This window comes from Telmatherina bonti (assembly GCF_933228915.1).
Source record: "Telmatherina bonti genome assembly, chromosome: 13".
Taxonomy (NCBI): Eukaryota; Metazoa; Chordata; class Actinopteri; order Atheriniformes; family Telmatherinidae; genus Telmatherina; species Telmatherina bonti.
Window position 1 is genome coordinate 30,591,963 of NC_136611.1, and position 14,841 is coordinate 30,606,803.

The 14,841-nt window shown below is 40.3% G+C and overlaps 1 protein-coding gene across 2 annotated transcripts; it reads left to right on the forward strand.

Moving 5' to 3' along the window:
* Nucleotides 1-990: 990 nt before the first annotated feature.
* On the forward strand, nucleotides 991-14,709 carry LOC306764257 (poly [ADP-ribose] polymerase tankyrase-1; the record flags this gene model as incomplete). Of its 2 annotated transcripts, XM_079251346.1 has the most annotated exons (28): nucleotides 991-1,450; nucleotides 2,560-2,784; nucleotides 2,985-3,080; nucleotides 3,601-3,637; nucleotides 3,968-4,043; nucleotides 5,229-5,249; nucleotides 6,765-6,859; nucleotides 6,945-7,011; nucleotides 8,039-8,225; nucleotides 8,451-8,572; nucleotides 8,775-8,866; nucleotides 9,033-9,111; nucleotides 9,216-9,387; nucleotides 9,591-9,670; nucleotides 9,775-9,920; nucleotides 10,008-10,173; nucleotides 10,331-10,550; nucleotides 10,688-10,797; nucleotides 11,051-11,239; nucleotides 11,417-11,666; nucleotides 11,758-11,840; nucleotides 11,959-12,079; nucleotides 12,181-12,278; nucleotides 12,489-12,563; nucleotides 12,686-12,791; nucleotides 12,904-13,090; nucleotides 13,213-13,369; nucleotides 13,484-14,709. In XM_079251346.1, 28 exons carry the CDS (start codon nucleotides 1,003-1,005, stop codon nucleotides 13,568-13,570), a joined length of 3,792 nt encoding a protein of 1,263 aa, XP_079107472.1. In that variant the 3' UTR covers nucleotides 13,571-14,709. The 2 variants fall into 2 exon arrangements, with proteins under 2 accessions (XP_079107472.1, XP_079107471.1); XM_079251345.1 differs by lacking the exon at nucleotides 5,229-5,249 and having other exon boundaries at nucleotides 1,003-1,450.
* Nucleotides 14,710-14,841: the final 132 nt, after the last annotated feature.

The window sequence follows — 14,841 nt, forward strand, 5'->3', positions numbered from 1 at the left end:
TTAAAGAACTAAAATTTCTAAACACTTTCAGAGTTGTAAACACTTAAAGATTAACTAAAAGCTCATATTAATTTTTTATAAAACAGGCCCTGTTGTATTGGAAGCTCATGTTTATACATAATTTTTACTCCATATTTAACCCCTGTTTAAATAACGGATATGTATTGCATGTCAATGTTAGTGTCAAGTTTATTTATATTGTGCATCTATACAAACAAAGCCTCCAAAGTGCTTAATACAAAGCAGTACTGGGGGGAAACAGGAAGAAAGGAAATAGATGATAAGGGTACAATCTAAAAAAGCCCCAATAGGCTGCCTGTAATCAGATAATAAGGGACAATCTCTATTTTTACAGTCTTGGATAAAAATGTGTCCAAAACACAGCCTATTAATTATCAAGGATACTGCTTTTCCAGTGAGAACTTCTCAGACAAATATGGCATCCTCTGTACACAAGCTTATTTTGACAAATAAATGCATCTTGTCAAATTAATGATCCATGAAGTCAGCACAGAGGATTACAGGATCAGAACATCAGTCCAATGATCAGGATTTCTTACCTGACAGATTGATCCATTTTTGTTAAATAATTACTTGAATGAATTAATTCTAATTAGAGAATATATTAAAAGTAAGGCCAAAATATAATTTTCAGAACTATACTGTATTTTACTTCTCATTATATATCATACATTTTGTTTTTTGTTTGTTTATTATTCGTTCAACGTGGCAGATGTTTGTTCTGTTTACTGTTTATACGTGTCTGGTCTAATTCTGTTCAACTTGTTTGCCCTAAATTATATTCATATAAGTCACAGATAATTTAATAAAGTTGTTTTTATTGGTATTTCCCCTTTTAGTTTATTTTTATTACTTATTTTCTTCTTAAACCGAGTGTCCATGTTAGTTGATCGTGTGCTCCTGCTGCGAGCGAACAGCTGACAGGAAACGCAGCCACTTTCCCCGGAAAGGAGCTCTTATTGTCGCCTGAGAGCTGCTGTAATGGCGGTGTCTCGACGCTCCTCGCAGCAGCAGCAACAACAGACAACATTACAATCTCCACCGAGAAACAGCTCCCTTTCGGGGGCTCCGCCGACCTCTCCGTCTATGGCTTTGCTGGCACCGGTTGTAGCACCGCCGGAAAACGAGAGGGAATGCAGCGGAGGGATTGAGATGGCCCTGGCCTCCCCGGACCTACCAGCCACGGTCCTCGCGAGCAGCGCGAGCTCCACCACGACAACCTCTGGCGGGGGCAGCAGCGTGTCGAGCCCCGGCTCCGGAGCCACCAGTCCCACCGATGGCAGCAGTAGCGTTGGCGGAGCGTTTAGGGAGCTGTTTGAGGCCTGCAGAAACGGGGATGTATCCAGAGTGAAGAGACTTGTAGATTCGGTGAATGTAAACGCCAAAGACATGGCTGGTCGGAAATCAACTCCGCTTCATTTTGCTGCGGGTGAGCATAAAGCTAAGCTACCGAAACTCCAGATTCACAGCCGAGAAGCCCCACACGCAGGGCCGGATTAAAATGCTGGGTCTAAAGTGTTCCAGGGGCCCCCTTACCCACCGCAATATTGTAAACATTGTGAATGATAGATACACTGTGAAACGACATTTCTAACATCGCTCAGCCAGTGGTACCAATAGCTCCACGCTAGACACTGTGGTGTAACCATCTGGCTTTTATTTACATTTTGTTTTATGTCCAGATTGCTGGTGTTTGCCCTACATGGGCCCCAAGTGGGTGTGGGGCCCGTGCCCATGAAGCTCATTGGATAATCCCTCCGGCTAACTAGATTATTGTTTTTGTATGTTTTTTTTTTTTTTTTTTTTAAATCAGTTTTTTTTTTTTTAAATAATCGTTTACCATTGATCTTTTGTCACGTGTACTTCTAGGTAACAGTGGATGCAGACACAGTTATTTGACATTATCAAAAGCTTGCTAAAGCTAATTTGTTTTGACACTCTCCACTAATTTTGTTTTTATCTATTAATCCTCTGTAAAAAACGTCCTCAAATTCAGCAAATTTAGCTTATTTGTGTGCTTCAAATTTGACTGCAAGTCAAGCCAGTGGCAGGTGTAAATGCTTCAACATATTAATACCTAACAGGAATATTAATATTTCTCTAAATAGCATTTCTGAAATCTCAATCATTTAATATTAAGCTGCACATCTTGTGCTACACATTTCTGTTTTTTAATGATCTGATTTTACATGTTTGGGTCATTTACCTACTCAAGGATGGCTTATCCAATGGGCATTATGGGTACAGGCCCAGGGTTCCATGCCCATCTGGGGCCCACATAGGGCAAATACCAGCAGTTTGGTGTAACTATTTATGTACATTTTGTTTCATGTCCATAGTGTCTAGTGTATTGCTATTGGTACCACTGAGAGATGTCATTTCACAGAGTATCATTCACTATTTTCACAATGTTGTAGTGGGGAAGAGGCCCTCAGGACCACTGTGCACCCAGGGACCTGTGCACTTTTAATCCGGCCTTGTACCTAGTACATTCTTGGTGGAGAAAACTTTAATAAACTTATTGTTTTTGTTTGTAAGGCTTCGGAAGAAAAGATGTGGTGGAGCACCTCTTGCAGACCGGAGCCAATGTTCACGCCAGGGATGATGGAGGTCTCATCCCCTTGCATAATGCCTGCTCCTTTGGACACGCAGAAGTTGTCAGCCTCCTCTTGTGTCAAGGGGCAGATCCAAATGCCAGAGATAACTGGAACTACACCCCATTGCACGAAGCTGCCATCAAAGGAAAGATAGATGTGTGCATTGGTATGGAATTCAAGCACTTATATTTAACTACACCCTTTTTACACGACAGCATATGAATTAAGTCAAACAGACAGCACATTTATTTGGTCATTGTCAGTTCTCTGATATTTTTTCATTGCGTGGGAGTATGAGGGAAATCAGGACAAAATTTTTATGTTTTTTCCTCTGCTTCTTCCTTTGCCTCTACTTCTGTCATGCAGTGTTACTCCAGCATGGAGCTGATCCAAACATCCGCAACACTGATGGCAAATCTGCTCTGGATCTGGCTGACCCTTCAGCCAAGGCTGTTCTTACAGGTCAGCCCTTTAAAGTTACTTGTCACTCACCTGTTGGCTTAATCTGACTCCTCAGTGTTACCCATGCTCCTTAATTTTTCTGTTTTTGCCCTTTGAAGCTAAGTTTAAATGTCATTCTCATTTGTCATGCACAGATTGCAATGATGTAATTCTTTCTGGTCAAGACTTTAACATGTTACCAGCTTTTTTTGTTGTGCATGTTATGAAGCTTTCTGCATATTTGTCCCACAGAGGTGTTAAATTTGAGCAAAGCAGTATGCACAGTTAATGCACGCTTAAAGACCAGTCTCAGTTTTTGTTGCTGTAGCTCCACTTTTGGAGAAATCCGTGTCAGATAGGAGTGATGCTACTGTGCAGGCTGCAGTGTAGATGGCACAGTTTTGGTAAGCTTAAATGTCAGACTCGGCATCAGCCTGTCATTTAAGCCTAAAGATTGCACCAGTCATATTTTGCTTTCATTCAGGAGAGGTGGATATTGTTTCCCAGCTCTAATCCAGGTGTTGATTTTTGTTTTGCACAGGTGAATACAAAAAAGATGAACTTCTTGAAGCAGCAAGGTGAGTGGATCAGTGGAGGTAGAATAGTGTGACTGGATACAACGAAGATTGTTTAATCTTACCTGTAAATGGTAGAAATCATTCTGATGGGAGTTATACTTCTGATGGTACATTTAATAATGCATGAAATGTATTATGAATCATTGGAGAATAAGCTGTTTACATTTGTGTTATTGTAATCATTGATTAAAGTCTGGAAAGACATTCACACTATAGAATGTTGATTTTCTCTTCTTTTTTTTTTTTTAAATTAAAAATGCAGATTTTTTTTTCTCTTCTTCTTCATGGGATATATTTATTTACACTGTACTTCCAACTATGTAATTACAGGAGTGGAAATGAAGAAAAGCTGATGGCCCTGCTGACTCCATTAAACGTCAACTGTCATGCCAGCGATGGCCGCAAGGTAAATGACCAGCAGTGGCACACTATATTAGCAGCTCTGACACATTTTCCGTAATGTTTTGTGCAGGGTGTGAAATGGTCATTGTCTGTTTCTAAAAGATCTTATAAAAATGGCAAGAGGCTTTCTGAGTCAGGCAGGAAATGAACACACTCTGCAGTCTGGATTAGTATGTTTGCTGGGGTGTAAAGAGGATTGATCCCATTGAATTTGAGTGAGGGGTTTTTAACAGACACCTCATTACCGTGGAGAAAACCACTTGTAGATTTTTTTTCCTTATAATGGTTGCGCATCTTTCTTCAAGTCCATTCATTTATGTTAACTAGATCATTTTGTTAAAATTATAACAACCTAATTAATGAACCATGGTGTGTGTGTTTATTTTCAGCTGTATTTCTCTTCTTTCTAATTTTAATTAAAACTGTATTTTGGTCAATATAAAAAGGTTAGAATGATTATATTTGCTGTCAAGTTTATTCCTTTTCATGCATCTTGGGGGTATTGTGGATTTTTTTTTCTTGTTGATTGCTTTTCGATGATGAAGAAAAAAACATTTGTGATCTTGAAATCGGATTAAGTACACAATCTGCTCAGATTGGATAACAAAGCTTCAGCATGTTATTTTTTTTCTGTGTAATTTGTGGTGTCACCTCTTCTACATCATAAATAATGTTTAATAATCTTAGAATATTTTTATTAGTTTTTAGATATATTTTTATGTCCATGTGGTTGAGTGATCGAGGTAGACCAGGGAACCAGGATGCACTTCTGTAGAGCACACTCGGCACTCTTATTTCTGATTCTAGTTGTTATTATCACTTGGTGGAACAAGCTAACTAAACATTCTCCCCAGATGTTGGTTCTCAGATCTGTCAAGCATCTCATGTTTTTGGTTGTGTGTGTCCCCCCCCCATCCGTTTAAAGTGTTACCCCTTTGCAGAACATCTTTTAATACCCAAGACAGCATGGTTTTGGTTTATTTGACCAGCACCCTCCAGTTATTTACCCTCTCTGGCCTTGTTACATTCAACATACAGCCACTTTTTGACAGATCAGTAATTTTTCTAACTGCGTTTTGTGTTTCATTGACTTGAAGGGAGAGGGAAACTGCTGTGAAAAGATGCTGTCATTTTGTAATTTGTGTTTCGTTTTGTTTTCCGTGTGACTCTGGCAACATTTGTCGATCAGTCAACCTCACAAAAAATGCTGGTAAGTTAACCTTGATAACGGCCACTTGATTGATGCACTGTTGTGATCTTTTTTTTTTTTTTTTTTTTTTTAAATTCCTTTTTAATCCATCGTTTTTATTTGACCAATAAACTGGCTGTCACTTGTTAATTGCACATCATGGACCTGGGTGTTCGGGTCACTCATATCTCCTACCCTGATGCTCCTCTGGTGTGTGTGAGAGACTGTGTGTGGTGTTATGTGCGTAAGCAGCATGTATGCGAGTAAGTGAGTTGGGTTGTCATGGTGACACCTCATCTTTTTGGATTTGGAGAGGAGCCTCTAAATGTCCACTGCCTGCTTTCTTCGGCGTCTGTCCTCTCCTCTGCACACTCACCCACACTTCTCCAACTTTCAGTCACATGCTCAGTCAGTCACTATCTGATTGGGCTCCTAATTGATTTTTTTCTCCTCCAATGATAATAATTTGTGCATGCATTAAGGCCCGCCCTGCATTTTATAAAAAAAAACATCCTGAAATTGTTCGTGAAATTTGTCTTTTTTACATTCATTTATGGATCAGTTGGTATGCAGTTATGAATGCACTTCATTTAACCTATCATTACAATGCTATGCTACCCCTCATGGTAATGACCTTACTGCTTGTGTCATCTCTCACTGAATGATGCCTCCGCAATTCAGCCATCTCATCAATTGGCCTCCACCACCGTGGCTCGAAATATTGCATTTGGCTTTGTGGGTTTTGCATTATCACTGCATGTAAATGGAAATTCATCTCCCTCTTTTGATGTAAGCTTGATGATTGCAAGACTTTTGCATAAAGAACATTTGCCACTAGAGTGGAATTTGCAGCTTTGCTTATACTAATGTTGATTTTTTTTTTCTCCTTTGGCTGAACTGAGCCATTTGATTTGATCTTTATGTAGCTTGCAGATACGCTTCGTCAGGCACCAATCCTGCTTTCTGCAGCTTCATCGCATCGGTTTACGGTTGGGATTCAATTGCATGAAAATGTTCAAACAAAAGATTAAGAGTTTCAAAACAAAATTTGGTTCAAATGCCACCATAATCACCTTAGTCTTGTGAGATTTAGATTAAACACAAGCATAAACTAGAGGTGAATTAAACAGGTGATGTATCCCAACTGTAATGTAAACACAACCAATTTAGATTTAATACTGATACTCGATTTTTTTTTGCTCTCTGAATAAAACATATTTTTAATTCTGAGGCCATGACATTTAATTTCAATAATTTTATCAGATTAAAATTGAGTTAATGAGGATGAAGTTGCTTGTAGTCACTCACTCGGGTCAGAAATGTGAAGCAACAGAATATTTGACACTGGAATTGCCCGCAAACTCCATTGAACTTGCATCATCAAATCTGCCATTCGTCTGCAACTCACCAAACATAGCCTGCAGTAGTACATTGCTTCTGGCCCTAATCAGCCGCTTGTCCATGTGGCCATCGAAAGCAGCACACACGCAGCCTTCCAGCGATCGTCATCTACTAACAAGCTGTCCTCTCTTGCAGTCGACGCCGCTCCACCTGGCTGCTGGCTACAACCGGGTTCGTATTGTTCAGCTCCTTCTTCAGCACGGTGCGGATGTGCACGCCAAGGACAAAGGGTGAGGGACTCGTGAGGAAAAGATAAAACGCACAATTTTTTTTAGTTGTCCAGTAATTTTTAGACATCGATCTTTTGTCCTGTAGGGGACTGGTTCCTCTTCACAATGCCTGCTCCTACGGTCACTTTGAAGTTACTGAGCTTCTGCTTAAAGTAGGTCCTTCAGAAATGTCAGATCTTCATCAGATGCACTCAGATTGCACTTTAAAGGTTTCTAGACATAGTCATGTGGAAATAGTCTCTGTTAGAACAATGAGTGCAGATTTTTATGTCGCATGTGTTAAATGCCTTTTTTTGTTTTTGTTTTTAGGAATAAAAATGACAAATAAAAGTGACATAAAAGTGCAGCTAACATTTTGCAAGAGTAGGATAACTACTAGGGCTGTGACGATATGCTTTTGTCCCGATTCGATTCCGATTTTTTTGGGGTGCCGATTCAATTTAAATTGTGATTCTCACAATTCTCCAATATTGCTGAGTTTTGTAGATTAACAAAAACAAAAAACAAACAAAAAAAAATGTATGAAACTTTTTTTTTTTTTTGCTTGTCATTTTTCTTCATTTCATTTAGGAAAAACACAGCAGTCAGTCATCATTCTGCTGCTATAATGCCCAAAAAGACAAGTAAAAAGATCAATAAAAATGATAAAAATTTTATAGTATATTCATTTTATTTATTTGGAAAAAAAATAGATTTTCAGCAAAAAAAAAAAAAAAGATTTTTAGCAAAAAAAAAAAAAAAAGATTTTTAGCAAAAAAAAAAAAAAAAAAAAAATTTTAAAATTGTGAAGAAAATAATCCTGATTTTCCATTCGATTTTCCCACCCCTAATAACTACTGCAACTACCAACTACTTTAAAATTGGGCATTGAATGATAAAGTAAATATACACCTCACCATCCTGGATAATTATGTGTGAATATTATTCTAAGATCTTCATTGTTTCAATATACAGCTATGTACTTACTATGTATTTATTTATATTTACAATATATAGCTGTCATTTTTTAATAGAACATGGTGGAATATAGTGTATAAATAGACACAGTCATTGTGAAATTAGCATTATTATGGAGAAAGTTGTTCAATCTACACTATTGAAAGCAGCAAGCATCACGATGATACCTCAGATGTGATAATTATTCCCTATATCTATTCTTATTGGCTGCTTTCTTTGCAGCATGGAGCCTGTGTCAATGCCATGGACTTGTGGCAATTCACTCCTCTCCACGAAGCAGCATCCAAGAACAGAGTGGAAGTTTGTTCCCTGTTGCTGAGCCACGGGGCCGATCCCACCCTGCTAAACTGTCACAGCAAGAGTGCTGTGGACATGGCTCCCACTCCAGAGCTTAAAGAAAGACTCACCTGTGAGTTCTCGCACATAGTTGACCCCTATATACACATGATGATGGCAGGAGAAAGACTTAAGTATGTTTTACTCATATATGTGGATTACATACTGTAATACCACTGAGGCGGCCAATAAGTGATATCCTATTGAGTTAGGATGCACACAGAAGTCTTTTAACATCAGTTAATCTGTTAAAAATGGAGTAATTGAACTTGTATTATTTTCTTTCTTTGCCATACAGATGAGTTTAAAGGTCACTCGCTGCTGCAGGCGGCTCGTGAAGCCGACATGGCCAAAGTGAAGAAGACACTGGCTCTGGAGATCATTGGCTTCAAACATCCTCAGACCAATGAGACAGCTCTGGTCAGAACAAGTCTCTTCACTAGATTTAAGATTAAAGCCCACTTTTTACTTTAGTGCAGCTTAAAAATTAAAATAAAACTGTGTTTTCAGCAGGTTTGGTATTCAGTAGTATTACTGGCTATGCTCTGTGGAAATTGTGAAGATTATGTGATTGGCTGCAGATTTAGCAGTTTGGTGAATCTTTGCAATTCGTGTTTTTCAGCACTGTGCTGTGGCGTCCCCCCACCCAAAGCGAAAGCAGGTGACTGAGTTGTTGCTGCGTAAAGGTGCCAACATTAATGAAAAGAACAAAGAGTAAGTCAACAACATTGTTCCCAGTTTATTAAATGGGGTTATTTTGAGCACTGTTTAATAAAATGATTAAAAAAAAAAGAGCACTTCCGTTTCTATACATTAATCGGTTTGTATCCCAGGGGAGGAAAATAGCAGACAGTTCTGACCATTGTGATGTTTTTTTTAGCTTCATGACTCCCTTGCATGTAGCTGCTGAGAGAGCCCACAATGATATCCTGGAGGTGCTGCAGAAACATGGAGCAAAGGTTATTATATGTCCTCTTTTCCTGTTATCAAAATGGAAATGTTTCCTTGAAATGTAAACAAGTTGCATTGGTGAAAACAGATTTCCACCCTCATGTGCCGACAGGTAAATGCTGCGGACACACTTGGTCAGACGGCTCTTCACAGAGCAGCACTGGCCGGTCACATCCAGACCTGCAAGCTGCTTCTGAGCTACGGAGCTGACCCCTCCATCGTGTCTCTGCAGGGATTCACTGCTGCTCAGATGGGTAACGAGGCTGTACAGCAGATCCTAAATGGTAATTAGTTCCTGGATTCTTTTTAAGATAGTTTATTTTTATATTTGAGTTTAAAAGTTTAAGAATGCAGAGCTTTATATTTCCCAAAGTCTTGTTAACCTTGATATGGTAACCGTGGTCTTCTTGTGAAGTAATCATTTTAAATCTTCTGTTTTATGTGTATATTTTATGTAGTGATGACTTTCCTCTTTTCTATTTCCCAGAAAATGTCCCGACACGTAATTCTGATGTGGACTACAGATTTCTGGAAGCTGCCAAAGCGGGGGATCTCGACACAGTGCAGGTAAGTTCACATTTCCTTTTGGGTTTTTTGAAAGAAATTGTGGAATTGAAATGTTTCACATGGCCACACCGATCAGATGAATTACTATTTTCTATGTATGGCAGCAACTTTGCACCCCACAGAACGTAAACTGCCGGGACTTGGAGGGCCGCCACTCCACTCCTCTCCATTTTGCAGCGGGTTACAACCGAGTGGCGGTCGTTGAGTACCTGCTGCACCATGGAGCTGATGTTCACGCCAAAGACAAGGGGTGAGTTTGCTGCTTTTTTTTTTTCCAAACCATATCTTGGATTCGTGGTTCTAGTTGGAGATTTTCTCTCTGCTTTTTACTTTTTAGTGGTCTGGTTCCGCTCCACAACGCATGCTCTTACGGCCACTATGAAGTGGCCGAGCTGCTGGTCAGACATGGTGCTTCAGTCAATGTGGCAGATCTTTGGAAGTTTACCCCACTACATGAAGCTGCGGCCAAAGGAAAATATGAGATCTGTAAACTTCTTCTCAAAGTGAGGAACCTGTCAACTGTATTGTGCTTGTTGTGCAGCGTGTTCTGGTTACTTATGGTTACTATGATTAATATTAAGGCAAAATTCAACATGGTCTTATGTATACAAAAAGTGTTTTTAAAAGATAGTATAGTAAAATGATCTTCACTCTTTGCAGCATGGAGCAGACCCCACCAAGAAGAACCGTGATGGCAACATTCCTCTGGACATGGTGAAAGATGGAGACACAGACATCCAGGACCTGCTACGAGGAGACGCCGCCCTGCTAGATGCTGCTAAGAAAGGCTGCCTAGCCCGAGTGCAAAAGCTTTGCTCACCAGAGAACATCAACTGCAGAGACGCTCAGGGGCGCAACTCCACGCCACTCCACCTGGCAGGTGCGAACAGTTTGTCACTTTGTTCTGAGTGTCAGTCCAACCTCCCAGTCCTGGTGGGCGTTTACAGAGGAGGCGAACAAGCTGGTGTTTTACACTTTCTACATCTTCATCCTCTTATTCCTGCTTGTTGTCCACAGCTGGTTATAACAACCTGGAGGTGGCAGAGTATCTGCTGGAGCATGGGGCGGATGTCAACGCCCAGGACAAAGGGGGGCTTATCCCTCTTCATAATGCTGCTTCTTATGGGGTCAGTTTCAGCAACATAAATACAAACTCCTCATGTATGAAATGCAGATTCTTGGATGTTTGATCAACAATTTGAAAAGCTTGACGTTGCCAGGAAGAAAAAGTGCTACATGTAACACATGTGAACTAAAATCACTTGTTTGCTTGTATGAAGCACAGTAAATGTGATCAATACCGATGGCATTTTATCTAATACACACTTGTTTTATTTTTATTTATTTAATTTTTTTGCTCTCCTGCTTCTCTTTTCACAGCATGTGGACATCGCAGCCTTACTGATCAAGTATAACACATGTGTGAATGCCACAGACAAATGGGCTTTCACACCTCTCCACGAGGCGGCCCAGAAAGGTCGCACACAGCTCTGTGCGCTCCTGTTGGCCCATGGAGCTGACCCCACCATGAAGAACCAAGAGGGACAGACTGCTCTGGACCTGGCCACGGTAACAGCTCCTGTCAGACATATTTTTAGTTTAGCATGACCATTGTTTTTCATTTAAGCTGCAGATTGGTGACTTTATAAACATTAAGTTAAAATGGAATATTTAGTAGAGAAATGTACTTGAACTGAAAAGGGACTTTTTATGTTTTTTAATTACTTCTCTTTACTGTCACTGCAGGCTGATGATATCCGAGCCTTACTGATGGACGCCATGCCACCAGATGCTTTACCAAGCTGCTTCAAGCCTCAGGCCACAGTGGTCAGCGCTTCAGTCATTTCGCCTGCCTCCACGCCATCGTGTCTGTCGGCTGCCAGCAGCATCGACAACCTGGCCGGACCCCTCACTGATCTGGCTGCAGCTGCTGCCGCAGCCGGGACCTCTGGGGTGGCAGATGGAGCTACTGGCACTGATCGCAAGGAAGGGGAAAGTAAGTTTGTTGCATTCGCATAAAAAAGTGGTCAATACAGAAGAAGTATGGGGTTTGTGGTAAAATCTTTCCTCGTGCTGTTTTGTCACAGTGGCAGTGCTGGACATGAACATCAGTCAGTTCCTGAAGAGCCTCGGCCTGGAACACATAAGGGACATATTTGAGCGGGAGCAGGTTAGTTACAGGCTAAAGTAGAGAAAAGGTTCATTTGTTGTGGACCTGTCTAAACTTGTGGTTGATTATCCAGTTTGGTATACGGTTCTCAGCTTTTTGTGGTATTCATCTTCTCCAGATCACTCTGGATGTGCTGGCCGACATGGGCCACGAAGAGCTGAAGGAGATTGGGATTAATGCATATGGCCACAGACACAAGCTTATCAAGGGTGTTGAGAGGCTGCTGGGCGGCCAGCAAGGTGAAGACGAGTCCTGCCTCTGAGAGTTTGGCTTTGTTCTACCTAAATCAGATGTTTTATAGACCTAAACATGTGGGCTTCTCTAAATGATTCATTTTCAGGTGCTAACCCATACCTGACGTTCCACTGTGCCAACCAGGGCACCATCCTGATAGACCTCGCTCCCGACGACAAGGAGTATCAGTCTGTAGAAGAGGAGGTATTGATTGTCTAAATCACTTGTAAATATGTTGTAAGAAAGATAAAAAATGTCTAATTGTGTTTAATGATTTACATAGAGCTTAAAATTTGGTTTACACTAAATTTGAGTAATTGCAACAAGTATAGCTTTGTGTTGCAGCGTTTTCATCAGAAGTAGTGTTATTTGTTTTATAGTCAAAATAATGTTTTTCTTGGTTTTGTCATTCAGATGCAGAGCACTATCAGGGAGCACAGAGATGGAGGCAACGCAGGCGGCGTCTTCAGCAGATACAACATCATCAAGGTAAAGCGCCATCACTTAATCTTGTATGGTAGTTATACTAATTAAAATAAGAAAAGCTATTGAGCTTGACAAATGAAAGATTCATCATAATATCCTGGCTCTTGTCACAATGCACCACACAGATCCAGAAGGTGGTAAACAAGAAGCTGAGGGAGCGTTACACCCACCGGCAGAAGGAGATTGCAGATGAGAACCACAACCATCACAACGAGCGCATGTTGTTTCACGGTAACCGCCCACAGCCACACCATCTCTGCTTCGATCTGAGAATCTTCATCTGGAATCTGTTTGTAATTCTGGAGTTTTCTGTCCTGATTTGGCATAAAACCTTTTCCCTCAGGCTCCCCTTTTATCAACGCCATCATCCACAAAGGCTTTGATGAACGTCATGCGTACATAGGAGGGATGTTTGGAGCAGGAATCTACTTTGCAGAGAACTCCTCAAAGAGCAATCAATACGTCTATGGCATCGGTGGAGGCACGGGATGTCCAACGCACAAAGACCGGTCGTGCTACTTGTGTCACAGGTAACAGACTTCATATAAACCAAATTCCCCTCAAATGGTTTGTTTGTCTTCATTCTTAATGTGAAGAGTTTCAAACGCAGTGCAGACACTTACATCTGACTTCCTCTCTTCTAAACTCTCAGACAAATGTTGTTTTGCCGAGTGACTTTGGGGAAGTCCTTCTTGCAGTTCAGTGCCATGAAAATGGCACATGCCCCTCCAGGACATCACTCAGTCATTGGTCGACCCAGCGTTAATGGTTTAGCCTATGCTGAATATGTCATCTACCGAGGAGAGCAGGTAAACTGAGACAAAAGGACAGTTTGCTCCTATAAATCTGGTTTAAGCTTTGATATTGACCTGCAGATATACTTGCTGAGTAGTACTGACTCATGTCTTGCTGTTCTCTCTTAGGCTTACCCAGAGTACCTCATCACCTATCAGATCCTTAAACCAGAGAGTGCGGCCCAATCAGCTGCAGCAGCGGAGCAGAAATCTTAGTTACTCCACTCTGCACACGCTTATAAGGACTCAATGGTTGTTATGTTCTCCTTTGTATTGCAAATGCCTGAACACATTTTTCATTACCAAACACATTTCCGGTCTCCTGCCGAGTAGAGCCCACGGTGACCAGTGCTTCATTGGCAGATTTGCTTATAAATCTCTATTCATGGTGATATTTAGTTGGGGTTTTTTTTGCATTGGCTGCATGTTATTACAGAAGCATGTGAAGCCCAACAGCGTGCGTGGGTTAGTACCTAAGTATTGTTACCCTTCAAACCTCCCCCTCCTTACCAATCAGGAGGATCCTTGTTGAGACTTCAAAGTAAATCAGCGTTAATAGTTTGTCACTCTTCGTTGCATCATGCCTTGCCACTGTGGAGAATCACCAACACCTTCCTGTTTACTGACCTCCAGAAGTCCCACATAGTCTCGCCGTGAAAACCTGGAACCTGTGGATTACTACAACCTTGATAGTGGAGTTTATCCAATATGTCTGGTGTGTGGTAACTGTGATTTTTTTCTTTTATGCTTAAAAATAACACTACCAGACAGAAAATAGTATGTGGTTACTGTACTATAAAACTTTAACTTTCATCACAAGGACTCTAGAAACAGTGGACTGTTACATTTCTTCTTAGTGGTTTTATTCAGGGCTGCAGACTCTTCCCTGTACAAACACAAAACTCTACACCAGTTTGATATTACAATATTGATTTGCATGAGAGGATATGCGCTTAGCAAAGCAACATAAGACATATTTTCACATAATGATACTGTTACTTTAAAAGCATTACATATGACTGCTCCATACAGTAGATGTTGACATGTGCTTGTGATGCCTTACAAGTTAATAACCTCAATTCAATTAAGCTCATTAAGGCACCCTTTATGTCACCATGTTCTTAAAGACATTCATGTATATGGATTTGCACTTTTACATAGAAACCTATTTAAGTTATTTTGAATTTAAATTGCAAATTTGTGAGGGAAAAAATATTTGTACAGGCTGTGTAAATGGTTGTGTATAACTTGCTGTTTAACAGTATCAATTTAAAGTGTAAATGACATCTAAATTTTTCTTTCATGCCTTGATTTTCCTTTTTTTTTTTTTTTTAATAAATGTCCCATTAACAGCTCCTCCTTTTGTCAGTTCAATTAAACTTCATTTATATAGTGTAAATCACAGCAATGCAATCTCAAGACGCTTTACAGACAGGAAAAAAAAACATAATGAAAGCCAATTCATAATCGTCTATATAAGGAAACCA